At 55.6% G+C, this 26,547-nt stretch overlaps 1 protein-coding gene across 4 annotated transcripts; it reads right to left on the bottom strand.

The window, feature by feature from the left end:
• Window positions 1-1,104: 1,104 nt before the first annotated feature.
• On the bottom strand, window positions 1,105-25,023 carry SORBS3 (sorbin and SH3 domain containing 3). Of its 4 annotated transcripts, none has more exons than XM_059178342.1 (21): window positions 24,906-25,023; window positions 20,197-20,353; window positions 19,827-19,899; window positions 18,210-18,403; window positions 17,143-17,206; window positions 14,780-14,818; window positions 14,232-14,325; window positions 12,345-12,432; window positions 12,009-12,095; window positions 11,854-11,907; window positions 10,969-11,055; window positions 10,344-10,390; window positions 9,798-9,937; window positions 9,531-9,583; window positions 9,358-9,404; window positions 9,043-9,157; window positions 7,290-7,415; window positions 5,806-6,114; window positions 5,048-5,151; window positions 4,381-4,487; window positions 1,105-1,940 (listed from the first exon to the last, which is right to left on the bottom strand). In XM_059178342.1, the coding sequence occupies exons 1-21, from the start codon at window positions 25,010-25,012 to the stop codon at window positions 1,879-1,881; spliced, it is 2,154 nt and encodes a 717-aa protein (XP_059034325.1). In that variant the 5' UTR covers window positions 25,013-25,023; the 3' UTR covers window positions 1,105-1,878. The 4 variants fall into 4 exon arrangements, with proteins under 4 accessions (XP_059034325.1, XP_059034322.1, XP_059034315.1 ...); XM_059178339.1 differs by having other exon boundaries at window positions 14,232-14,298; window positions 19,827-19,944; XM_059178332.1 differs by having other exon boundaries at window positions 19,827-19,944.
• Between the last annotated feature and the right edge of the window lie 1,524 nt (window positions 25,024-26,547).

The raw sequence follows: 26,547 nt of genomic DNA on the forward strand, positions 1-26,547 counted from the left end.
AGAGCAGACGGAACGTACATAAGTCCTGTTCTTCCAGCCGCTGTTTAACCCCCACTGGGGCCCAGGCCACACCCAGGCTCAAGGAAATTGCCGGGGCCAGGCTGTGGCCCTGTCATTCACAGGCAGAACTAGGCATCATCACCTCTTCCCACCCACCTGGGGTGGGGGTGCCTTAAGTGACAGGCCTAGCAGACAGGACTGCCAGGAAGAACATAAAAGGAGCCGAACCCAGAGCAGTCCTTGGCTTCACGCATGACCTTTCTTGTCCAGGACAAGGACTGCCTGGGTGCTTGGTCCACTTTGTGCAGAGAGGTGGCAAGAGTCATTGGACCTGACTTCACATTTTAGAATGATGCAACCCAGACAACTTAGTTTCTCAGCTTCAGTCTCTTGTTACGTAAAATGGAATCCTACCCATCGTAGGGAAGCTTCCGTCAGATAGCACACGTGCAGCACCTTTTGCCCTGTTCAACTGCCAGCAGCTGCCAAGGAACAGTTTTCTTTCTTGGCAGAGCAGCCAGGCCCAGGCTGTGGCACTGCCGTTGCTGTGCAGGGACCACCAAGCCACAGGACTGAGAAACCTCTGGCGAGAAGAGTTGCTTTGGCTAAGCTGTGCCCCACCACTCCCAGCTTCCCGCAATCGATGGCTCAAAAACCCGAGCCCAAAGAAGAAAGTAAACAAACACATGAGAGCTTCGGTGTGGAAATGGAGCGCACAGAAGGAAAACATTAGGAGCAGAACAGCTAGAAATGTCATCTCGCCCAGCAACCCCATGACGGCTCCGGAATCAAAACAGGCTGTATACAAGGCCACATTCAGCTCCCATCTCTGGTTTCTCCCCACGGTCGGGCTCGCCCCAGGCCCTGTGACGTCAGCTTTCTTGGAGCTGCTTGTCGGACAGCTGCCCGATCCTGGAGGCTGCCCCATTCTGCCCGAGACCTGAGGGCTGTGATCTTCAGACAGTGAGGGTGCTTTTCCACCCTCCCCTTTCACACACAGCCTCACGTCCCACCTGGTTCCCAGCACAGCCAACTGCAGAAAGAATTCCCCAGTCCTAGGCAGGAGGAGCCTTCTCCTGGCCGGAAGGAAATGGATGGGCAAGGTCCCTGGTATCCAGATTTATTTTACATTCTCTTCCAGAGGGGACATGGGGGTTGGAGGAGCTGGGGAGGCAGGAGGGCAGTGCGCCTCAGTCTACCGGGAGAACACCTGGAGGAGGCCAGTCCTGGGAGGCCCAGTCCTTCTGGGTATTACAGCAGTGCAATGACACACACAGCCCAGGAAGCGTTGGGGAAGAGGGGGCCTTTGAGCAAGACCTCCTGCCAGGCTTCGGGCACTGAGGAGGGGCTGTGTTCCTCTCCAAACTCACTCCCAAACCCAGCTGGAAGCAGGAAGGCAAAGGGGGCAGCGGGAAAGCTGGAGTGTAAGGGGGCGAATCCCCTCCAGGCAGAGGTGGCCTTTGGTCTCTGTTAGGTTAGGAAGCTGGTTCTTGGTAGAGGAACCCCATGGGGGTGAAGTTGGGAGCCAGTCCCTGTTAGAGGAAACGCCATAGCGGGGCGGGGAAGGGGGAGGGGGTCCAGGGTCTGGTCTCAATAAGGCCTGGAAACAGTCTCCACTTCAAAGCAGACCTCTATATTTGGGAAGTGGGGTAGGGGAGGAAATAAAAAGGCTGCTGGAGGAATGTTTGTGAGCTGTGGGTAGGATGCAGTCCAGGGGGCTTTGAAGGGTGCTCTGAAGAATGGCTGCTGGGGTTGTCTGCAGATGCCAGCAGCTCAGGTCTTGGGGAAGGAGGATGGAGGGGGATCCTCTCTCCCTCCAATAAGTGCTACTGTTCCCCACCCCATTCTGGCTGAGCTCTGAGTTGCCACGGAGACCACTCACACTGGAGCTACATAATTTCCTGGGAATGTCCCAAATTTCTGGGTCCGTCGGGAGACACCTGAAAGAGAAAAAGAGAAAAGGTGTAAAAGGCATTCCCCAGACTTCTTTAGTAAGAATGTTTGGGGGTGGGGAGGGCGTGGAAACCTCACCCTACTGGCAGTGCCCGGAACTGCAGGTGCAGTCCCTGCCCGGGAGGGAGGCTTCGTTTTACTCATTTGTGCCCCCTAGTGGGCAGACGGGCAAAGCTACACTTTCTAAATTGAAGGACTAGGAATTTGAGTCCTCTATAATTGGGCACTGAATTATATTATAACACCACTGAATTATCCCACCTTCCTCAAGAAAGCAAAGAAGCAGGAGGCTGAATCCAGAACTTAAATGTGGAGGAAACTCACTGATCTCACCTTCAATTTAGAGATGGGACAGGCAGGCAAGGTCTAAAGAGAGAGCCAAATGAAATCCCCAAATGCACTCTGTTGCTTAGGGGTAGAGGTGGGATTAAAATCTAGGCCTCTGGGGCTGCCTGGGTGGCTCAGTGGGTTAAGCCTCTGCCTTCAGCTCAGGTCATGATTTCGGGGTCCTGGGATCGAGTCCTGCATCGGGCTCTCTGCTAGGCGGGGAGCTGCTCCTTCCTCTCTCTCTCTACTTGTGATCTCTCTCTGTCAAATAAATAAAATCTTTAAAAAAAAAAATCTAGGCCTCTGGTCTGCTACAACCCCAAAGAAACCCGTGTTCTGGGGTGGAGAAGGAGAGTGCTAGAAGATAGAGGAATGTAAAATCAAATTAAAGTCCTAAACCTTTCCTTCCTGGGAGGCTGGCATCCTGACTTCCTGATAAGCAGCCCATGCTCACCTGGCCCCCAGGCCTTATACTGTTCCACTGCCTGGGATGCCTCACCTGTCCTTCAAGACCTAGCTCCCCCACTTCCTCCAGGAAGCCTTCCCTGACCTACACTGTCTGAAATGGTAACCACTAGCCACATGCAACTACTGAGCACTTGAAATGTGCTAGTGTGGGGTGCCTGGGTGGCTCTGCTGGTTAAGCATCTGCCTCAGGCTCCCTGCTCCTCGCAAAGTCTGCTTCTCCTTCTCCCTCTGCCTGCCGCTCCCCTTGATTGTGCTGTCAAATGATAAAATCTTAAAAAAAAAAAAAAAAAAAAGAAAGAATTGCACTTGTGTGACTAAGACATTAAACTTTCTAAGCCTTTCCTCTAGAAGCACTTGTGGCTTTAATACCACAAAAGTGGTGCTTTTTCTTCTTTCTTTTTTAAAGATTTATTTATTTATTTATTTATTTGATAGAGAGAAAGAGACAGTGAGAGAGGGAACACAAGCAGGGGGAGTGGGAAAGGGAGAAGCAGGCTTCCCACTGAGCAGGGAGCTCAGTGCAGGGCTGGATCCTAGGACCCTGGGATCATTACCTGAGCCGAAGGCAGAGGCTTAAAGACTGAGCCACCCAGGGGCCCCAAGTGCTTTTACTTCTTGTCTATATTTGCAAAACTTTATGAGTGGTAAAAAAAAAAAAAAAAAAAAAATTCAAAGGCAAAGGTGTACAGAGTAAAACAAGAATGTGTTCCCCAGCCTCTCCTCCCAGAACCATTAACAAGTTAGTACTCCAGAATCACTGCTGTGTCTGAAACTTGGTCAGCAATGAGGTGTTAGGATTCAGATGAGAAAGGATGGGTTGCTAGGTCAAGAGACGGCCGTTGGGGTCACCTCTGCCCAAGCAGCCTTGCCACCCTTTTAAGCTCTGCATTCTGCTGTGGGAGGGGGCTTCTGGCTGCTTACTACTCTTTGAGGACAGCCCCTTCCTCTGAAGCCCAGGCCTATACTGCCCTGTCAGCTCTGAGGAAAAAGGCCATGTGAAGCCTGCTGGGTTGGTTACCTTGAACCAGGCCAAGGCCAATTTGAGGCTTCCTGCTTTAGTCCTTTGCCTGAGCTGCCCTAGGGCCAGCCCTGAGGACTGGGGAGCCAGCTGCTAAGTGAGAGCAGGGGTGGGTGACACATGGGTGTGAGACTTGATCCTTTCCATCAGGAACACAGTGTCTCAGGAGACAGGCGCCTCCTCCTCAAACTGCTCCAAAGACAGATGTGTGGTGGGAAGGAGCAGGGGTGTGAGGGTCAGAACCTTGCTGCCCCGAGTCTGCAATGACTTCCTCAGGTACCTTGGCCTCATCTGTCAGACCACAAATCTTTGCTGAACCAGCACTGGCAGGCAGTGGCAGCCCACCCAAATCTCCCCAGCAACCCCCAAGATGCTCCCTTCTGACTTGTCCCCCAGGTCATCTTCCCTAGGATATCCGCCCCAGATACCCCCTCTGGTCTGTCCCCCAGCTATCCTACCCAGGGACTCAAACATGCCCCCTTCCACTCTGCCCCCAGCTATCCTGCCCGGGAAACCCACTTACCCACTCTGGTCTGTCCCCAGCTATTCTGCCCAGGGACTCACACATACCCCCTTCTAGTCTGCCTCGCAGCCCACCCACCAGGCCCACATACCCACAAACCAGCCATCGTCACACTGCTGCATGACATCCACCCGGTCCCCCTCCCGCAGCTCCAGCTCGTCCTCATTCTGGGGCCTGTACTGGTACACCGCCCGGTACCTGTGGGAGACAGCATCATGGCAACCACGGGGGCCTGGCCCCTCCTCGGAACAGGTCCAGAGAGTCTAACCCAAGTCTTGCTACATCCCATTAATTCATCCCATCAGCCACTGGCCCAGCTCCTAGAATGGTCTCTCTGTCTGGCTTCAGTGCTTTCTTCTCTGGGCCCGCTCCCTGTGCTCCGAGCCCTACCTACCTCTACCCCTCCTCCTCGGAGCTCCCCACCCCAACCTCCAGGTCTGTTCTACTAGTTCCCACACATCACACATAAATGCGCTGACCTTGGGGCTGGAAACCCAGTGAGGAGACTGAGGTTGGGTGCAGAGAGGGGGAGGCCTCCCTAGGGGGAGGCTGCCCTAGGCCAGCTCTAGGGCTGGCAGGGACAGGTCAGGACCATCACAGACAAGGGGCCCCCCAGCAAATCACCCATAAGTACCAGAGGGAAGAGTTTACCAACTCCATCTTTGGGGGTAGAGAAGGGGCAGGAAGGGTCGTTGCACTCAGTACCGCCTGCCAAGCAACACTCCACCCCTGACCAAGCATCCCCAGATGGTACTCACGGGGTCCAGTGTATCTGAGTGCTGTTGGGGGGCATCCCCCCCACGTCCAGGGGATGGCTGGAGCCTCCAGGATGAGACAGAGCTGACCCGGGGGTGCTGAGACCCTGGGGGTCCACAGGAGAAAATGGAGGCACATAAAAGCATGAGGGAGGAGAGTGCCACGGGCCCACCCACCTTCCCTGCAGCAGCACTTCTCATCCTGTCCCCATCTTATCCTCCCAACCCCCAAGACACAGAGCCTCTGTTCGATCATTTCACCTCACAGGCTCTTGGAAGCTGAGGCCCAGGGAGGGTAGGGGGCTGATTCTAAAGGCCAACACGGGGAGGGGATGGGAGGTGTCCATGCACTGGCTGTGCCCACTGACAGCGGTTTGCTGCGTGGACGGATGATGCAGGAGTAAAGGCACATGTTTACGGGCTACCTCAGTGTGGACACCAATGCAGTCTTTCACCCCTCGGCTACTGCATACTTTTAGGTTAAGCCTGCCCAACTACCCTCTCCAGAAGGAACTACTACCTCATTCCACAGCTGAGAAAACCCAATCCAGAGAGGGTAAGTCATGTGTCCAAGGTCACAGAGCAGGCGAATGGCAGACTTCTGACTCCCACATGACCACGTCCCAGCTCTGCTCAGCTCTCCCACTGCTCTGTCCCAGGGCAGACCAGGAGGGATTCCAAAGTACAAACCCACCAAAGGAAAAGAGGATATAGCGTGGATGGCAGGGGTCAGCTCTCCAGTACGAGGCAGGTCACCCTACCTGGTTCTGGGCTCTGGGCTCCTGGCTGGGGAAGGAGAAGCCGGTGCGGCGGGGGGAAGTCCGGCTCCCCCAGTCGGTGGGATCCACAGGGTTGTGCGGCGTTACGGGGGAGCCAGAGTGATGAGCCAGACGAGCAGCCATCAGGCGGGGAGAGGCAGGGAGCTGGGGGCCTTCGTCACAGATGCGGAGCCGGGGCTCGCGGTGCACCTGCACGTAGCTGGCGGGGAAGATGCCCTGGCGCCCGGTGCCAGCGATGCGGCCCTCGTACCAGTTCTCATTCACCTTGCGGATCAGGCCGATGCGCTCCCCCTGGGGGTGTAGGAGGGCATGAGCATCTGCACGGCCCTCCTGGGGCCAAGTCCCCCAGGAAACCCGGGGGAGGGGGCGCGGCGCGTCTCCTGTAGATCTAGCTAGCGCCTTGCATGGGGTGAGCCTGCTCGGAGCAGGTGAGCAGGACTGAGGCAGTGGTAGAGTCAGGAGCCAAGCCCAGGCTGTCCGCCGGAGCCCAGAGGTCTGGGCTCTTCTCACAACATGCCGCACTGGGTGCGGATCGGGCCTGCCCGACACCTACCCCTGGGACTTCACAGCATCCTCTCCCCAGTGTTCTGGTGGCTATTTAACAAAACGGGCTTGGCCAGTCTCAAGCTGTGCAGCCTTGGACCAGTTACTTTGCCTCTCTGAGCCTAGTTTCCTCACATGTTTAGTGGGGATAAAAATCTGTTGCCGTGAAGAGCAAAGGAGATCCGTGGCAGACTCGTAAGAAGCACCGGACAGGCGCGAGCCACCACTGCCATGACAAGGTCCTGTCCCTGCCTCCTCGCAGGGCATCAAAACACGAGCTCCTGGAGGGAGGCCTGGTCACCCTCCAGCCCGCATGCTCACTGACACAGGATGAGGCAGCCCTCTCCTGCCTTCCCGCCTCTCCCCACCCAGCCACCTCCGTCCCCCTCTCCCCGTGGGGCCAGCTCTTCCGGAGGACATTCATAAGGGGCGTGCATGGCCTCTGCCCCAAAAGTCAACCAAAGGGAGACCAGTACCCTGTTTTCTAGGACAACATGTCTCAAATTTACCTTGACTACAATCTATAGTAAAAAATATGTCCGAATAACAACTTCGTATACAAACATACACGTGTGCAAGGGTATATACATAACTGCTTAAAAGTTTGATCAACCACCCTTTTTACACACAAGACATTCTAACATTTCCATTCTGTTCTTCTAAAAATGCTGACTGTGATCCTCACAGCCTATAAACCTGCAACCAAGAAAACAAAGAAAACAAACAAACAAAAACACACACACAACTACTCTATAAGTTTCCAACTTTTTTTTTTTTTTAAATGGGCTAAAGGAAGGAAAACCTACCCAAAGAGATGAGGAAAATTTTTAAACACTGGGCAAAGATGGGTACACTTGACTCTCCACATATTTATCTATGCCTTCACCGGCCCCCCACAACCCCCACTTCCTGCGGGGCCACACCTTGCGGAAGGACAGCTCCACCTCCAGATCCCCCTTGAAATTGTACTGGGCCACAGCTTCTCCATACTCCAGCACCTGGTAGCTTGGGGGCTTGATGGGCTTTGGGATCTCATCTGCAGGTAGCACCTACAGAAAGAAAGGTCACGAGGAAGACTCAGCCTGGGTATCAACCGGGCACAGACCTGGGGCTCCTGGGAGGGTAAGATAACAAACAGAAGATGGATGGGCGCAATCTGTCTCTCCCCAAGGCCAGCAAGGACATGGACACCAGACATAAGTTTGAGGGTGGTTGGGGTGAGACCAGCCAAGGGGTGGTGAGTCTCAGAAGGCTACTGGAGGAGGAATTTCCCCAGAGGTGTGGAGTAGGCCATGTCAGAGCAAAGATGGAAGCTTAAGCTAAGAGCTTAAACTGGAACCCAGAAATAAATGAGGAGTTCCAAAAAGCAGCGCACGCCTGGTAACCTAATCTGAAAGTAGGGATCTAACATTTTACCACTGCTGAGAACCAACTGTCCCTCCTTCCCCTCCCCATTCTACCCCACCCAGTACCCAGAATTCCCATGTTCTCTTTGCTTCACCCTACTCATAAAAAAAATCAAGAAGCTAGTAAACTATTTCATACTAAGATGTAAATTACTAATACCATGGAATGCTGTTCTCTACTTTGTGGAATTTCAGAATCAGAGAGACTGTTCTGAAGGTAGCGGAGGCCTACTGATGGTTATCAAATAGAGAGAGAGCCTGAATTAAACAACAACTCAATCCATGGGTCAAAGAGGAAGTCACAAAGAAAATAAGCAAAGAGTTTGGGTGGAATGAAAAAAATATATGTATCAAAATCTGTGGGTGTAGGTAAAGCAGTGCTTAGAAGGAAAATTTTTTTTTTAATTTTTTTTTTTTAAAGATTTTATTTATTTATTTGACAGAGAGAGATCACAAGTAGGCAGAGAGGCAGGCAGAGAGAGAGAGGAGGAAACAGGCTCCCTGCCGAGCAGAGAGCCCGATGTGGGACTCAATCCCAGGACCCTGAGATCATGACCTGAGCCGAAGGCAGCGGCTTAACCCACTGAGCCACCCAGGCGCCCTAGAAGGAAATTTATATCATTAAATGCTGATATATTTTTAAGTAAACTCTACCCCTAATGCAAGGCTCGAACTCACAACCCCAAGATCAAGAGTTGCATGTTCTACCGACTGAGCCAGCCATACACTTCTGGATCTTGTACTTAACCACTTATCTCTGAACCTAGCAAGCACATCTGCAACATGGGGATGACCAATCACTTCTCAGGTTAGGAACAAGGGAGGCAATGCACACGAAGGAAGTGATGAATGTCTGCGTGGATTGGTAAGCTGTCACACACTTCCTGCTCTTGCCACTTGCCCTCAGGATCCTTCCCAAAGACAGCGTGAGAGAAATGGATGCTGATGTTGAAAGTCTGGGCTGGTGGCCGCTAGGGCAGGAGCAGACTCATGTGGTTCTCCATGGGCTGGGCTCTACCTTTGGTGCTCATTTAAGAAACATGTCCTGAGGGCAGACAAAGCACTGGGCCCCAGCGGTGCCAGGGCCAAGGGCATGAATGAGGCTGACTTGGCACCTGCCCCCTGGAGTTCACAGTTTTACCTATTACGAAGTCAGTAAGATGTAGGGGAGCAATCAGCTCCACAGAGGGGCTGTGCAGGGATATGCATGCTAAGTCTCTGCAAACCCACGCACCCTCCCAGCTGGGCTCCCATTTGTTCCTCTGCTTACCTCCACGTAATTAGCAGGGAAGATGCCCAGCCGGCCATGGTGCTCCCCCTCCAGCCAGTTCTTGTCCACCTCCTTGTGGATGTAGACAATATCACCCTTCTTCAGGGTCAGCTCCCTGCAGGCCAGAGCAAGGACATCCACAAGGTGAGATCCTCCCAGTCCTCCTCCCCTTCAGACCCTATCTAGTGCACCCAGAGTCTCCTTCACACACACACACCCTCGGGGGGGGGGGCGTGCACCACAGCCCTGTCCTCCCACTCCTCCCATAGGGTACACAGAGGTTTGGGGGAGCGAGTTGGAGAGAAGGGCACTTACTTAGGGGATTGTGCCTGGAAGTCAAACTTGAGTCTGGCAGCCTTCCTCTGGGCAGGGGGAGAGGACAGGGGAAGTCACCTTAGTCAAGGAGGTGGCAGGTCTAGAACAGCCATCACGAGAACCACCCCAGGTCCACCATGCACCCTGACCCTAGTGCTCCCACCCCTCCTTACCTTCTTCTCTTCCTTCCTGGCTGGGCTGCCCCCTCTTTCAGAGGCACTAGGGTCTGTGAAAAAGCACTACCTCAGCTTGGGAAGGCCATGTCTGGGGGAGTGGTGTTGGGATGGGGTTCTGCTCCCCCTACCCCAGGACAGGGCCAGTGTTAGTAGGGAGCTCTGGGACCGTCGTCCCCCCCCCCCCACCCCCACGGGGCACCAGCGTATGTTGTACGATGGGTGGCGGGCCTCTGGATGAGAAAAAGAGCAGGCTCTGGTCCTTACCTCGGGCGGAGGAAGGGTAGACAAAGTCCCTACGACCTAGGAAGGGGCTTGCTCCATCCGCCATCCTGTGGGGGCTCAGGGGCCGAGAGGAACCCAGGTAAAGTGCATTCGGGGAACTGGAGCTCCAGGCGGGGGCCGGGCTGCGCGGGGACACGGTGCTTGAGCCACCTGTCTGGGGCCTCACACCCTTCGCCACTCACCCCTGCATCCCGAATATCTCCTCTTGTGTCCCGCCGCCTCCTCCCAAGGCGTCTCCCGCGTCCCGGGCTCTCAACAGGATGTCCTACTTCCCCAGCAGTCCCGGCCGGGAAAGGGTGCGGCCCGGGGCCGCGCGCGGCGGGAGGGCGCGTGGGAAGCGCGAGGCTCCCCCGGCCTTGTTCCGCCGGCCGCCGCGGCCACCTAGTCCTCGGACGGGGACAGTTTCCCTCCGCGGCCGCTCGCCGGCCTCCAGGTCCCTCCTCCCGCGCCCTTCGCGGGGCTCGCCCCCTCCTCGCGCGGCCGCCGCCGCCCCGCGCCACGTCCCCCTCGGCCGGCCTGGGCACTCACCGCGCGGAGGGCCGCGGCTCCCGGGACCGTCGGGGCACTTGGGAGCTCTGTGCGGGGAGACAGGGCGCGGTCAGGGCCGGGGACACCGGGCCCCCGCGGCAGCCGAGGCCGCCGCCTCCGGAAAAGTTTGCGGCTCGGAAGGGCGGGAGGGGTGGGTAGGGGCGGGAGGGACGCGGGGTCCTAGAGTCGTCCGCGCAGGCGGGCGGGCCGGGAACCCGGGAGGAGCCGAGGAACTTGCGGGGGTGGGGGGGTAGGGAAAGAATCGTGGCGTGGCGGAAGAGGGGAGGCCGGCCCAGGAAACGGGGCCGGGTAGGGGTTGGGGTCCCTGCGGACTGAGGTCCGGGATGGGGGGGGAGGGGCGGGGCGGGGGCGGGGAGCCCCCGGCACCCGGACGTCAGGCTGACGTGGAATGGGCCTGGAAGGGTTCTTAGGGGTCACTTGGAAAAGTCAACGCCCTGCATTTTATAAAGGAGATAGCAGTCAGGGATGAAGTCTGTTCAAGGTCGCGCCGAGTGAGGCTGGAACGATACCTCGGCTCTGCCTGCCCCTCCCACCCACGCTCCCCCCGCTGCACCGGGGTCTCCGGGTCCCAGGGTCACCCAGGAGGGGACTGGGAGGCCCGTACCTTGGGGGACGGTTGCCGGGTCTCAATTGCCCGCAGGTCCTTGTCCAGCTCCGCGCTCAGCTTGGCCAGTTCTCTCTCCAGCAAGACCTGGGGGCGGATTATGCGCAGAGACTTGGGCAGTCAGGGCGGTGGGGGTGGAGGGGGCTAGCTGGAGGGCACAGTGGGGGAGCACTGACCGAAGGTCAGATGTGAGAAACTTAGTGGGCAGCAGGACAAAGCAAAGCACACTGTGCTTGGGTAAAGGGCAGGCTCAGGGCACAGGGCCAGGACAGGCTCCCTGCCTGTGGGCCTGCCCAGAGCTGTGTCTCAAGGTGTCAGGATGGCCCTTCCACAGCTTCTCACTGTCCCTCTCATCGGACCAGTCTCTCCCGTCTCTGTGTCCGATAGTGTCAGTCTCTGTGTCTGATAGTGCCTTTTGTCCTGTTACTTCCCTGTTCAAGAGCCTATAAAGCTCCTTATTTCCTCTCTCATCAAGTCTTCTGTGGCTTTCCACAGCCTGAGCTCCACCTGCTTTCCCTCCCACTGTCCCTCCAGCCTTTGTCTCTGCACTCCCCCTACACTGACCCCGCTCTCTGCCTGGCCAGGCCCTCCAGCTCGATCTCCGAGAATACTTTCTGACAAATCCACACTGACCACTCCCTTCTCTGCTCCTGCTCTGGTCAACAGACATGTATTCAACACATATTTGAGTGCCTACTCTATGCCTGGCACTGTCCCAGGTGCTGGGGATACAGAGGTAAACTGTATGGGACTGGGCAGGGTCAGAGCTTTGGGTCTCTGGCCTTTGCCCATGGTCACTGGGGCCAACACCACCCAGAAGTCTCCCTCATTTGTTCCCCAGCATAGCTGTCTCCCTCCCCTTCCAACCTATCCAGCAGCACTCACCTCAATGCGCTGGGAGGGCTTCTCAACAGGGTCATCCACTAGCGGTTTCTTGGGCTAAGGGTGGGAAGGATGAATCAGAGGGGGGGTGAAGTCACTTTCCAAAATGCACTAGCTAAGGAGTATGTCCATTCTCAGAGGGCCAGCAGGACACTCACCTTCTGTCCAGTCTCTAGTTCTTGCAGAAACTGGTTCCAAGAATCTTCCGTCCAGACATTGTCTGCTCTTTCTTGGCATCTGAGCACCTGCACAGAAGTAGGTGGGCATCAGTCTGAACAGAGATGTACTGGGACACTGTCCAGGCCCAAAAAAAAGGCTTGTAGGCCACTGCCTCACCCCTCTGCCTGCCAGTGCCTTCCTAAGGATTTTGGGCTCTCGGGGCTGCCCAGAGCAGGCCCCAAACTGAACGGGCAGTATCTGTGCTCTTCAGCAGAGGGGCCTGGCCAAAGAGTACAGTGCCGGGGGCAGTGAGGGGAGGATGCTGGGTGGGCTACCTGATTTGGTGTCTGGTGTAGGGAGGCTGCTCCAGGATTAGAGTTGAAAGTGCTTCTAGGAAACTCTTCGGAGGGGTCCCAGCTTCTTCTAAAGAAAGGGGAAGGGGTGCCTGGGTGGCTCAGTTGGTTGAGCCTGCCTTCGGCTCAGGTCATGATCCCAGGGTCCTGGGATCGAACCCCGTATCGGGCTCCCTGCTCCACGGAGAGCCTGCTTCTCCCTCTCCCTCAGCCTGCTGCTCTGCCTACTTGTCCTCTCTATCTCTCTGTCAAATAAATAAATAAAAAACCTCTTTTAAAAAAAAAAAAAAAAAAAGAAAGGGGAGGACATCTCTTCAATTACCTTTTAGGGAGACTAAGGCACAAGTGAGAAGACAGCCCTGCACATGCTCCCACAGCCCCCTGCCCCCTGCTCCCAGCTCCAGCCTGTGAAAGCAGTGTTACACATTGGAAAGTTACGGGCTCAGAGGTCAAATGCCAGCTCTGCCACTTAGCTGTGACCTTTTGGCGAGTTACTGAGCTCTCAGAGCCTCAGACTGGCATGTGTGTGTCACGAAGGGATCCCACCTCTGTGAGGGTGTAGTGAAGCTGTGAGGAAACATGTGCCTGCCACCCAGGAGAAGGCCTAACACACTCATCCACTCCCTGAGTGGCCAGGATTCCCTTCCTGCCGACCTTAGTGAAATAATCTATGTGTGGCCCCACGGCTGTGGCTATGTATGTGTCTGCAGCTTGTGAAGCTGCTCTTCCTAGCTGTCACAGCCCTGTGGGCTTGTACACGTGCGCAAGGGTGTGGGTGGGACTACAGCCTAGTCCCAGGAGAACCCTGGGCAGGCCAGAGGGCCTGCAGCCCTGACTCCCAGGCCCTGGGCAAGCTATTTCTGCTCCCTGCGCCTCTGCTCCCTGGGGGTGCAGCATTCAGTGATGTCATCTGTGAAACCACTCCAGCCACTAAGGCTCCACACTGTCACATTTGCCTTCGTCCCCCTCCAGGGCTCCTTTCTTGGCTGGCTTATGTATTCCAGACAATGTTTGGGTCTGAATGTTTCCACCACTGTACCAAGCTTATCAAAGGATGGAATGTCTGACTGGAGAGTCAGGATTTATTGGTTGTAACGATGACTCTATTCTTTATTTTAGGAATAATAATATTAGTAATACCACTGATAATGAGAATAGAATACATCATTCCTTTTTTTTTTTTTTAAGATTTTATTTATTTGACACAGAGAGAGAAAGATCACAAGTAGGCAGAGAAGCAGGCAGAGACAGAGGGGGAAGTAGGCTCTGAGCAGAGAGCCAGACTCGGGGCTTGATCGCAGGCCCCTGAGATCATGACCCGAGCCGAAGGCACAGGCTCAACCCACTGAGCCACCCAGGTGCCCGTAGAATACATCATTCGTAATTTAGGGAGGCTCTAGTCATAACTGAGCCTGTATATTAATAATATTTGTGGAGGGGCACCTGGGTGGCTCAGTGGGTTAAGGGTTGGCCTTCAGCTCATGTCATGACCCTGGAGTCCTGGGATCAAGCCCCATGTTGCTCCTTGCTCAATGGGGAGTCTGCTACTCCCTCTCCTTCTGCTTCTCTTGCCACTCATGCTCTCACATTCTCTCTGTGTCTCTCTCTTTTAAATAAATAAAATATTTAAAAAAGAATAACACATGTGAAGACTTGCTATGTGCCTAAACCCTCACAACCACTTTGTGGTCCCCACTCAGCAGATGGCTGGCACTGGTTAAGTTCCCCAAAGTAGGGACCCTAAGAAGGAGGAGAGCAGTGAGTGGTTGGGGAGAGGCTGTACCGGCTGTGACCACCAGGGGGCGCAGTCCCAGCCAGGAAGCCAGTGCCCCTCTGCAGCCCTGGGACCCTTTTCCCAGGATGGCTCACCCACTCAGAGAAGAGGCCTGGCCTGGCCTGGCAGCTGGTCTTTGCTGGGGCCCTGGATGCCTTGAGTCTGTAGAGGCGGCACAGGAGGAAGCCACTGAAGGTGGGAGAAGACAGGCCAGAGGAGGTGAGAGTTGGGCTTAGGGGTACCTGGGTGAACACTGAAGATTCCGGCACCCACTCCCACACGTGCTTGTGGGTGTCTTGTGGGAACAGGGTTGGGGGTACTCTGGACCACTATATGGGGGCCTTGCACCAACAGCCTTACAGTCTTCACCATATCTTCACAACTGTGGGGCAAGTAGTGTCCCCATTTTACAGATGAAGAGACAGAAGCCCAGAGAAATCACAGCCAGGGTGGAGACACTCACTGGACAGTGAAGCTGAAGCTCTTCATTGCCACCTGCCAGGAAATAGGGAGCTCCCCAGAAATGGGCTACATGAACTTCTCAAGTTGAACTAAGCCAACGGGGGAGCCTCAAAGCCAGGCATGGTTTACAAGACGGGGAAACGCAGGCACTGAGCTGGGGCAGGCCACTGGCACCTCTCACCTTTGGGTGATTCCTCAAAGGTCCAGTCCAGCTGCAGGTCTGCGGGAGCAGAAAGGACCAGATCAGGGGTGGGGCAGCAAGCGAGGATGGCGAGCCCCCGCGAAGCTGCCTCGGCTGCTCCCAGCAGTCTTCCTGCCTAGGGCAGGGGCTGAGGGGCTGAGTCAGGGCCTGAAGAATGTCCCGAGGGAGGGAAGGAATTAGGAGGGCAGTTCTCTGGAGGGTTTGAAATGCCTCTGGCAGACTCAGGGCCTGAGTGAGCCAACCCAGGCAGTGGACTTGCCCAAACCCTCCTGCTCCTCCCTCCTCGCATTCCCACACACACCCTTTCCCTGACCTTTGTAAACCTGCCCTCACCAAGACAGGTTGGGGAAAATTCCACTTCCTCTTCTCCCTCTTTGCCCAAACCCACTCCTCATGGCGCTCATGACTTTCTGGGGCCTCCTAGGAAAAGCGACTGACCCGCCAGCCGACTTGGTCCCCTTGGCGTGCAGACGTGCCACAAGAGCACTTGCCATAAAGGCAGACCAGAACGCCTCTCTCCAGATCCCACACCTCCAGCTCCTGGACCGCTTTGTCTTCCTTTGCCGCAAACAGCCGTAACTAATTCGCTGTCTCTGATTCCCCTTCTCTTTAAGTAGATTTCCAGCCCCACCAGGATTGCCCCAACTGCCCTCAAGAAAGACCCCAGTGACCTCCATGTTACCAAACCAAAATACGTGACCCATCAGCAATGTCTGTCACATGGACGACACTTGAAATTCCCTTTTCACTGGGCTTCAGGAAGATAACTCTGGTTTTCCTCTCCACTGTACCCACTTAGTCGGCTTGCTGACCCTGCTCGTCTCTCAAACCTCTACACACCCAAGGGCCTCAGGGTTCAGTGCTTGGGCCTCTGTCTCCCCAGGTGATCTTATCTAGTCTTCTGGCTTTAAAAAAAAAAACCCATCTATGGCAGAATTTGCATGAGAATTAGTTGGGGAGCTTTCAATCAAAATCTTTTAGGGTGGGGACGCCTGGGTGGCTCAGTTGGTTAAGCAGCTGCCTTCAGCTCAGGTCATGATCCCAGCGATCCTGGGATCGAGTCCCACATCGGGCTCCTTGCTCGGCGGGGAGCCTGCTTCTCCCTCTGCCTCTGCCTGCCATTCTGTCTGCCTGTGCTCGCTCTCTCCCCTCTCTCTCTCTGATAAATAAATAAAATCTTAAAAAAAAAATATTTTGGGGTGAATCCCCCCATTTCCACCTGCAGCTTAAGCCTCAGCCCTGAACCACAGACTTGCATATTAACTGCCTACTTGACATCACCAACTAGATGATGGACCTCATCAAAAACCTCCATCTTCTCTGAGTTTGGAAGCAACATCTGTCGACTGGCTCCTTCTAAGTCGTCCTTGACGTCTTTTACTCTCGCCACGTTCAATCTACCAGCAAAACCTCATGACGGTCTCTAGAACCCCACCAGGCCTGCTGCTGCTGCCCTGGTCTGAAACACTGCTGGCCTCTAGCCTGGATGAAAGCCGGGCCCCCTACGTGGTCTGCTCTGTTCTTCATTGCCTTGTCCCCCCCGAGCTGGCAGCCAGAGTGAGCCATCAGAGCATGACACTCCTCTATTCACAACTGTCCCTTGACTCCTCAGCTCTTGCAGAGTAAAAGCCAAAGCTTTGATCAGGGCCCCAGAGGCCCTCTGTGACCAGATCTCATCACTGTGACTCCATCTCCCATCAGTGCCCCCCTCACTCCAGTCCAGCCTCTCCTTGCTGCTCCAGGACCAGCCAGAGTCTGCTTCGGCCTCTGGGTGTCTGCTGCTCCCCCTGCGGCCAGGCTCCTCTCTTGGCTCCTTCCCTCCCTTGGCTCCGCTCCCGCTCTCGCTCTCGGCTGAAATGCCGCCTACCAGGGCCTTCCCTCACTGCACTGGGCACTGACTTTTTCTTTTTCTCACTTACCCTTACCACCAGCTGCCATATTAATTACATATCTGCTTATTCTCCCTCTGTCTTAAGCTTCACTGGGGCAGGGACATTCTTTTTTATTCCCTCTTTCATTTTCAGCACCTAGAATAGTGCTCGGCACACAGGAAGTGCTCGGCACACAGGAAGTGCTCCGTAGACGTCTGGTCAGGGGCTGATTGAACAAATGAGGGACTGCATGACTTCCCAGGACTCTCAGAGGAGACCAGGGACAGTGTGTGGTCATTGTCCTCCCAAGGACAGAAAGGAGTTTGGAGGCTCCTCCTCTTCGGCCTGTATGAGGGACGACCCACCACACAGCCTGGGGTACACAGAAGTTCCCTTTTCTGCCGGTCCGTCCCACAGCCCCAGGCGCTGGAGCCCACTCGGCAGAGAGAGGGCCCTAGAAGGATGTCTCACCTGGCATTTTCCGGTGAATCTGCTGGAACATTCTCCGGTACCAGTCCCTGGGGCTATCAACACTCTGGGATCAGAAAAGACAAAATCAGGCCACCCTCTTAATAGGAAGCCACAGAAGTTTTTCCTTCCTGAGTCCTTTCTCTGGCCACCCTTGAAGTGGGCAGGCTGTCGTGAAAAATCGAATAAAGGAACTTTATACAGCACATTACATATGAATAAGGTGTAGAGAAGGATCTCCCCAGTGATGATCCATGCCGAGGCTCTGAGATTTGGGGTGGTTTCTCGATTTTTTTTTTTCTCTTTGCTTTCCTATACCTCTGATCTTTCTACAACAAACATGTATTTTTTCTTTTTTTTTTTTTTTAAGATTTTATTTATTTATTTGAGAGAGAGAGCATGAGAAAGCATGAGAAGCAGACACCCCATGGACTTGGGATCCTGACGCGAGACTCGATTCCAGGACTCTGGGATCCTGACCTGAATTGAAGGCAGCAGCCCAACCCACTGAGCCACCCAGGTGCCCACAAACATGTATTTCTATGTAATGAAAAATAAATGCGATAATATAGGGTTAGAATGGCATTTCACAGCTCCTGCCCCACTGAGACCGAAACAGCCAACTTCAGTTTCAGATGCAGAACTGAAGGCAGGTGGCTGGCTTGAGATAGGGAGTGGAAGAAGGGCAGGGTTCTCAGAGCCCGGGCCCTGGATCCTTCCATGCCGGCCACAGTGTGAGGGCGACTCACTCAGGACTCTGCCAGCTCTCTCCACCCAGCCATTCACTCAGTGGCTGTGCCAGGTCCTGGGGCTAGGAACAGAGGGGGTCCTTGCCTCACAGAGCATTCTAGATCTACCCTTCCCCCCCCCACAAACCACTTGTGCAACTCAGACCACAAGAGCACCTGTATTTTTGTGGCTGATGACCACCCCCAAGCCTCTCGTGGAGGAACCACGGGGTTCCGAAATGGTTTGGTGCACTCTTGGTGGCTCCCACTTTAATTCACAGAAATGGAGCTCAGCATGGATCCCCGAGCCCCCTCAGCAGCAGCCCCCAGCTCAGGACTCACAGATCGGGGAGCGATAGGCATGCCGCTCTCGTCCACCGGCCCGATTCCCTCATACTTGACCCAGTGCTTGTCCCGACGCTTGCTGTCCTTGGTCCACGTGGCTGACCAGTTCTGGGGATGCTGGGAGGCAGGGGTCTTCTGGCTCCCCGAGGGCCGGCTCCCAGGGCTGGGCCAGGTCTGATACCAAGCAGGATCTGTGGGGGAAATGAGTAACAGAGCATTAGCACCAGGCAGAGGCCCCCACCTGGACTTGCTTGTCTCTTAGCCCTTCAGAACATTGATCCTGTGGGTTCAAAAGTTTCAACATCTCCTTGTTTGACTTGCTGAGACAGACTTTACAGCCTTCCCCATCCCCTGCAGGACCACGGGCCTTTGGTTATTTTTTAGTTAAAGTGAATGAAAATGGATTTTGTCTTGAGAAATCTGTGCCCGTGTCTGCCTTATCCTTTTGGAGGGCTGTCCTTAAAGCCTTTGGAATGAGGGCTGGGAATCCTTACTTAGAGAAAATGCTGGGGACCATCCTGGCTGGGAAGGCAGCAGGGTGTGGCAGAAATGGCACTAGGCTTGAAATGGGAACAAAGAATTCAGATGCCAGCTCTGCCACCGGCTGGTTTTGTGACCTGTGGCACAGCAAGAAACCACTTGGTGACTCCGTTTCTACTTCTGTAACATGAGGGTAATCATGGCAAACATCCAGAGAGAGCTAGTGTGTGTGACCGTGCCCAGCACAGTGCCTGACACATAGTCACAAGGCTCTTGGACAGACACTCATTCACCAGACATGGCAACTGAGTCCTCAGCTTCCTCAGAACCCTTAGCCCCCAAGTCACCAGAGTAGCAGCATAAGGGCATCAAGGCTGGAAGGACCAGGGTTTGAGTCTCAGCTCAGACTCTGTGACTGAGCATCTCTGAAACTCAGGTTCCTCACTGGGAAGAGGTTACTAATGGTATCTTACCTTTCCAGGACATCAAGGGATTAAATGACAGAAGGCTTAGTGTGTCTTTTCAGTGTCCCACATGTTCTAAGCATTCCACAATTATTTGTTAAATGAATAAATTACTTGACACAGTGCCTGCCTCAGTGGGAAGCTTAATAAAGGATCTCTCCCTCCTCAGGAAAAGGGCCCACGGGGGTAGACCTTCACCCAGGAGGTCCTGGGATCTTCTCGACCCCATGGCTCAGGCCAGGATGACTTGTAGGAGCCCAGGGGCTGATGAGCTCCCAGAGCTGCCTCTCCCATCTTCTACTTGGCTGCTGAGTACACACTTGTGGGGTTTGGCCCCCTGTCCCCTGCCTCCCAAGGCTGTGTCCCCTGCACAATTACTTCCCCTGGCAGGGTGGGGGGTTTGGGGTGGGGGTGCTAAGGGGCGTGGGGTGGGGGTGGGGGTGGGAAGGGAGGGATGCGTCAGCCTGCTCTCTCCCTCAGTGGATTTCACACTCACGGGCCATCAGTGCTCACACAGAGAAGGGCAGCCAGATGAGCTCAGAGGCCCAGGACCTTGAGAGCCCTCTATGCTCCTCCCCACAGGGTAGTGCCAGATGGCAGGGCCCAGGAACCTCTGATCCCCCACCCCCGACACAAGGCTCCTGGAGCAGGTATTTCTGAGCAGACCCACCTGGGTGCCGGGAAACATCTCTCCTCTGGGGGACGTGCCCATTGCACACGGTCCTGGGCGCAGGGTCATGAAACTGGAAATTAAGGGTGTTGGAACCACCATTCCGGATCACAGGCACCTGTGGGGAGGGGCCGGGAGCAGCAGCTCAGGCCCGAAGGTTCCGCAGAAGGGTGGGAAGCACAGACACAGTTTACCCCATAGTGAGGACTGGAGGGCCAGCCTGAACCCCTTGCACATAGCCAACAAGGCTCTCTAGAGCGATCTGCGGCCCTTTCCCTCCATCCCATTAATCCTCCTGCTCCCCCACATGTCCTAGGAGGTCCCATCAACTCTGGGTCCACAGGAACCCTCTCCTCACTGTCTCACTCACCCGTGCCCCCCGGGAGGAGGACCCTCCGTGGGCCCGGAGATTGCTGGGGATGAAGTCGTCCAGGCTGAGCCCAGCGGGGAGGTTGCAGGGTGGGGCCTGCATGCTTGGGTCAAGGTTGGAGGGCTCCGGGTGTGCCAGCTGCTCCTCTGTGTGTCCTCTGTGGGGAAGGAAGGAGGAAGGGAAAGCCCTGCTGGGCTCAAGGCCGCCTGTGCCCTCTGGGCTCAACCTTGGGGTGGGGGGAGAAGGGGACAGCTGTGGGAGGGGGTCGGGCCAGCTGAGTGGGAGCTCAAGGACCCAGGAAACAGGCCTCTGTGGGCACTGGCCTGCAGGCTGCCCGTGCCGGCTCCCAGAGGCACAATGGGCTGCTTGTTAGGCCCTGGGCAGGAGCTCGGGGTGGGAGTGGGGGAGGGGGAAGCCAGGCTAGGAAGAGGGAGGCTGGCCAGGAGTGGGCCTGCTGGACAAAGACTTGGGCACACGGGCCTGCTGGCCAGCCCCTCTGGGGCTCTCACTGCACAGCGCGGTCTGCTCCCCCAGAGGGAAGGCAGAGGGAACTGGGGCAGCTGGCAGAGGAGGGCCTGGGCACTCAGGACTTTGTTTCAGTTCCCTGACTCCTCCAGTCCCTCTGTGAGCATCTGCTTGCCAGCAGGCACAAGGGGTTGCTTGGGCTGCAGGAGAGGCCCCAAAACAACAGCAAGGCGACCTGCCTACTGCCCAGCGGGGCCAAGGTTATGGGAGGGGGAGTGCAGCGGGGGCATTTCCAGGCAGCAGAAACTACTCCTTCTGAGCACAGAGGAGTGCCAGCTCCCTTCCTCGGCCTTCTTCCCTGGGACTAAAGCCTCAGAGGGCTCAGGGTGCCAGTGTGGGGTGGGATGGAAGGCAAAGCAGTGGACGGAGCCAAGCTGGACTTGCTCATGGAGACGTGGTGCTGCTGAGTGCCCTCCCTCGGCCACTTTCTTTTATACCTCCTCCAGGCTGGTTTTGTTTTGTTTTTGTTTTGTTTTGTTTTTGGGTAATCCCTACACCTAACATGGGACTTAAACTCACAACCTCAAGATCAAGAGTTGCACACTGTACCAGCTGAGCCAGCCAGGTGCTCCTATTTTCCAGAGGGTTTTTTGGACAGAGGGTCTTCCTGGCAGCACCACGCCTGCCTGCCCAGCCTGGCTCTGTGGTCCCATGCAAGTTATTCCAGGCACCCGGGAAATGGAGGAGGCCAGGCTGTCCAACAGGGCTTGTCTGAGGCTGGGCCTCCCCACCCGTGCAGCTGGACTGGACCAGAGCTGAGCCAACCTCCCCTGCTGGGGCCGGACCCATTCTGGCATTGTGTTCAGAGCTAGGCTTGTGTGTGCCTAAGGGGTGTGGGGGCTCACAGGAAAGGCCCAGGGGGCCTGGTGAGGTGCTGTGTCTGTGTGCAGTGGAAATGGGAGTGCAGCGCTCTGAATGGGACTTGTGGGAAGTACCACGGGGGGCTTGGAGTTCTGATAGGGGGCTGGGATCGCTCCTGTACCCAGTTCCTCCTCAGGCCTTGGGGGCTGGAGGGTGTGAACAAGGCTGGTGGCAGTCTCTGTCTCTGTTCAGACTGGGGATCTCTTCTGACATCTGAAAGACCTACTGGGGACATAGCTTTTCCATGCTGTTCCCTGGCTGTGGGGGGAGTGAGAGCTGAAGCTGGAGGAGGGGCAGCTCCCCAGCTGGATCCAATTAGGACTGGGACCAAAAGCAAAACATGCAGACACACCCCAGTTCCCCCGCTGTTCTCCCTCCTTTGAGGGGTAAATTGAGGCAGGGGACAGCAGAAGATCCAGAGGCCTGGGACTGCCTGGCTCCTAGCAGCAACCCCTCCCTTCCCAGCTGACTGCTCGAAGCCAAGTTGCGAGGTCAGCATCAGCAGTCCCAGCCATCAGCTGACCCCAGCCGCCTTCCCTCTCCTCCCATCTTCCCACCCTTTCCTGCTCAGTGAAAACTGTCCTCTAGTAGTCTCGGGAGGACAGGGTGTCCCCCCATACCATCCAACTTTTCAGGGGCTACTGATCCTTGGTGACCCCTCCCCAACATAGATGCCTGTGGCAGGCACACTCCAGACATAGACAAGGGTGTCTGGGGTAGAGTGGGCTGACTTTTTCTCTCAGTGGCTGCGCCAGGAGAAACTAAAAGCCACTTCTCACAGAGAGATGGGGGCATGGAGGCATTGGTCCTGCATCTGGCAGAGGACAGACAGGTGCCAGGAAGTCTCCGGGGTCGTCCCAGAATTCTGGCAGTCCTTCACCCAAAGGGCTGGAAGATGTGAAGTCGCTCTGCTGTTTGTAGTTGGCAGACTCCTTTCCACCTCCAAGTATGGCCCTGACCTTGGGGGCTTGGCCCTAGGAGACTTCCCCGGTATTTTCCAGTTACAAGACCACGTGGACAAAGCCACGTTTTCTCGAATTTCGCCTTTTCCAGATCGAGAGGGGACTTCTTCATCTCTTTCCAACCCAGAGCTGGGGATGAGGACCTCAGGGGGAGGGGCACTTTGTCTTCCCTGAGGGTTGGGCACGGGTCCCTCCCCGCCCGCGGCCCCCCCCCCCGCCTCCTCTCCGCCCCCTCCCCTTCCCGGCACCTACCTTCCCCAGCAAGCAGGTGGCCCCGACTGAGGACGCCGGGGAGGGCAGGAGCATCTCTGCCCAGGTCCCGCCTGGTGCAGCCGCGGCGGGCTCTCGAGAAGGGAGGGCAGGGAGAAGTCCGGGCTGTGCCGCTCACCCTCGTGACCCGGTCAGGACGGGCTCCGCGAGGCAGAGAGCCCGAGGAGGAAGAGTGGGATGGACCGGGCCGAGGGCACGCGCAGGGAGGGAGGACCGCGAGAGGCGCGCGGGCGGGCGGCGCAGTTTGTCTCCTTCCAATCTGCGCTGTGGGCCGCGCGGACAGGGTGGAGGGGCCGGCGACTCCCTCTCCAGCCTGCGGGGCGGGGGCTCGGGCCAGCCGGCTGGGGAGTGCGAGTGCCCTCCGTCGGGGCGCGCCGCGGGGACGAAGTGGCCCCCTGCCTAGGGGGCCGGGCCGACCGCGGGCGGCGCCGGGAGGGGCCGCCGAGGGTCCCCGGGGAGCCCGCTCTGGTTTCCCAGCTGCCTTCCCCGGCCCCCACCGCAGGGCTGGCGTCCGGGCTGGGGGTGTGTGTTTAGGGGGGGTGGGGTGGCGAGCGCCACTCAGAGTTTCCAGTGACATTTCCAGCGCGTGGGAAGGGAGCCCTGCACGGCGGAGCCAGGACAGAGGGCAGGAATGATTAAAGATCCCGGGTCAAGCCAGCAACTGATACTGCGCTGGCAGCCTCGGAGACAGGACCGAGATGCAGACAGGCTGGGGCCGAGATAAGCACACCCCCCCCCCCCCCCAACAAGTGGAGTGGCTTAGCGGACCGAGTTAAGGCCCCGCCGCCTCCTTCCCCACTTGGGGAGATTTTGTGCTTTTGTAAGCGTGCGTCCGGGCGTGTGCAAAGAAACACACGCACATAGATGCGCTTACACCCCCAAATGGGCGGACGCTCACACACGTGCTCACACCGCCGAGGGCGGCCTGGGGAGGAAATCGGCCTTAGGGAGCGGCCCCCTGGGCGTGCCGCGCCCCTGAAGAGGATGAGGGCGGGGTCCCTTTGGCGGGGATGGGGTTACCAGGGTCTTGGTGTTCTCATACACCGTAGTTGTTTTGATCTTGCTGCTTTTCCGCTGTTCCCGCTGCTCTGACACCAGTCCCAAGAGCCTGCGCCCATTGGCTCCCAAGCCCTCTGGCCATACCGTCTTTTCTTTCTCCAAGCCTCTGTGCCCGCACGGAGCATGTTACAGACTATGGAAGTGCTTAATGAATGTTTACTGGTCATGGAAAAACCGGAGTACTTCTTAGCCCTTGGTTTGGTTCTGGCACCCAAGACCCAAACCAACCAAACTGGGCAATTTCACATCCATTGGGGGAGTGATCAGTGATAAATTATAAAAATATGAAAACATTTATTGCATGACTACTGGGTATAAAACTGGTGTCATGAGACCACCATGCACTTTAGGGTGTTTTCCAACCACATCATTCAACTCAACAGTGGAGAAGGCAGGGACTGGAGAAAATATGAAAAAAAAAAAATTTAATTCCACCAGTATTGATGCTATTAGCTTTATCTTTTCTCAGTTCAGTTAAAAGAGCTCTCCCAGTGCAGTGAACCAGCTTGAAACAGTATCACATGTGAAAGAGGAAGGAGGCACGTTTAGGTTGTGCAGAAGCTTGAGAGAGACAGGCATGCTGGCCAGAATCCAGTGTCTGCGGGGATGCCATGTGGAAACAGACCCCCTGCACTAGTAGAAGTGGGACCCTTGGGTGCATACTTGGAAGAAGATCCAAGGTTTCCAAGGAAGAACTTCTAGAAGGATTACAGGGGTTCCAAGCCTACCGATCATGGGCATCTTTCTAAAAGTAATGACTGCACTCAACAGGTTCTTGAATGAGGTCACCTTTAAGGCCCCTTCTAAGAGTCTATGATTCTCCAGGAAAGCTAAAGGATGGGATGGAATGGGTAGTCCCCGGCCACAGAAGACATCTGCAGAAAGGAGGGTAGGCATTCTGGGACTTCTTGAAGATGGGCAGCCATGCATTGTCCTACCCCTAAAGCTAGGTACTTACCTACCCACCCTAGGCACCATCCTCCTCCCTCCCTCAGGGATTAAAATGTGCCCATTTCCCTGTTTTTTCCCCACCTGTCAGAATCCTTGCGACTAAGAAGGGCCACATCTCTCTCATGTTCTTCCTTGCTCTCCAAAGATGGTGAAGCTGAAGATCTTCCAATTCCAGGAATCCTGGCCATACCCTCTCTCACGGGCAGCGAGCGTCTCTTATTCTCTAGGGCTCTGACCTGGACTCCAAGATAAATATTTAATGTAGAGGGTGCAGCTGAGCTGACAAAGGTCCTCACTTCCTGTTCTCACAAAGGGAGGTAGCAGCCAGGGACAAGGAGCTGGGGACTGGCTACCAGTTTCATCTCTATGGGAATAGGGAGCCCAGTAAACAGCTCTGTAGGTGGTGGTGGGTAGGCCCCACTGGAGACCTGAACCTTTCTCCTGAGGGGCTCTATACTTAATGTTCCCTGGTGGCCACTGGGCCTCATAGAGCATAAGGAATCTTGACTAGTCGATTCCTCTCTTTCTGCACATATTTGGGGAGAAGAATCCCTCCTCTGAAAAGTGGGAGATTAAAGGAGGAAGGAGGAAGTAGCAAAGTCCAAAGATGTAGCCAAGAAACAGGTATCTGCTTTTTCACCTTCTCCCTCCAGCCTCAGTTCTACTTGCTGTGGGCCTAAGCCCGAAGACAGCTGGCATGGTTTAGGGATAGGCTGTCCGCAGGTGACCTGGCTGTTGTCAACCAAAGAGATTCTTTTCATCCCAATGCACTATCTGCTCTGGTGACTCCCTTATCTAACAGGGACCTCCTTCCCTGTGACTCTTTCCCTGTCCCTGGCACTGCCTTCCGTCAGGGGGCTGCCTCTGCCTTCTCAGAGTCACCTGAGCCATAGTAAACAGAGTTACATAACTGCTCTGTTTTTCTCAGCTATCTGATCCCGGTCAGCAGTATGCCCCACCCCCACCCCCAGGCCCGCTCCTCAAGCCTGCCACCTTTTGTTCTGCAATTCTCCCCAGGTGGCACCCATGTCAACACAGATCTGTCCATGCCCTCCATCCCAGGGGAGATTAGCCAAGAGACTCCCAAGAGATGTGGCTCTTCCTACGGAGCTGGAGAAGGTGGTGCTTGTTCATACAGGAATACAGGTCACTCTGAAAACCAACCTCTGTCACCAAGAAAAAGGATGAATGGAAAAAGCCTTAAGTGGCTTTTTATTGTAAGTGAGCAGAAAATTGTTTTATTTCTCAAATGGAAAAATGGAAGCCAGGGACCCCAGAAGACATACACCCGAACTCTCAAATTTCTGGAGCAGTGTATCTAGTACTGGGAGTCTGGCATCTGAATGTCACACTCTGAGATGTGCCCCTGAGCAGCCGAGTGGCTTCCTGGCCCTGTACCGCAGTCCTCCCACAGTAGGCAAAGAAATGGCATCTGCTATTCGAAGGGAAGCCTTTTCCTCCACAGGGATGTACTCTGGCATATTCTTTAGTTAGGCTTTGAGCAGGTTTTTAATTTGGCTCTCAGAAGAGTGTTCTCTTTCTGCCAGGGGGACTGAGCAAGCAGATGGAATCGAGTGAAAAGCTATCCACCACAGGTCAGATACGGACTGTGCCTGGCGGCCAGGGTGTGAGTGGACCCTCACGGGAGTGGAGAAAGAGGCTTTCAGGCCTGCCTTGCTCTAGTCTCTCACAGCACACGTGTGATATAACAGGAACCATCTAT

Source organism: Mustela lutreola, chromosome 1 (assembly GCF_030435805.1).
Source record: "Mustela lutreola isolate mMusLut2 chromosome 1, mMusLut2.pri, whole genome shotgun sequence".
Classification (NCBI taxonomy): Eukaryota; Metazoa; Chordata; class Mammalia; order Carnivora; family Mustelidae; genus Mustela; species Mustela lutreola.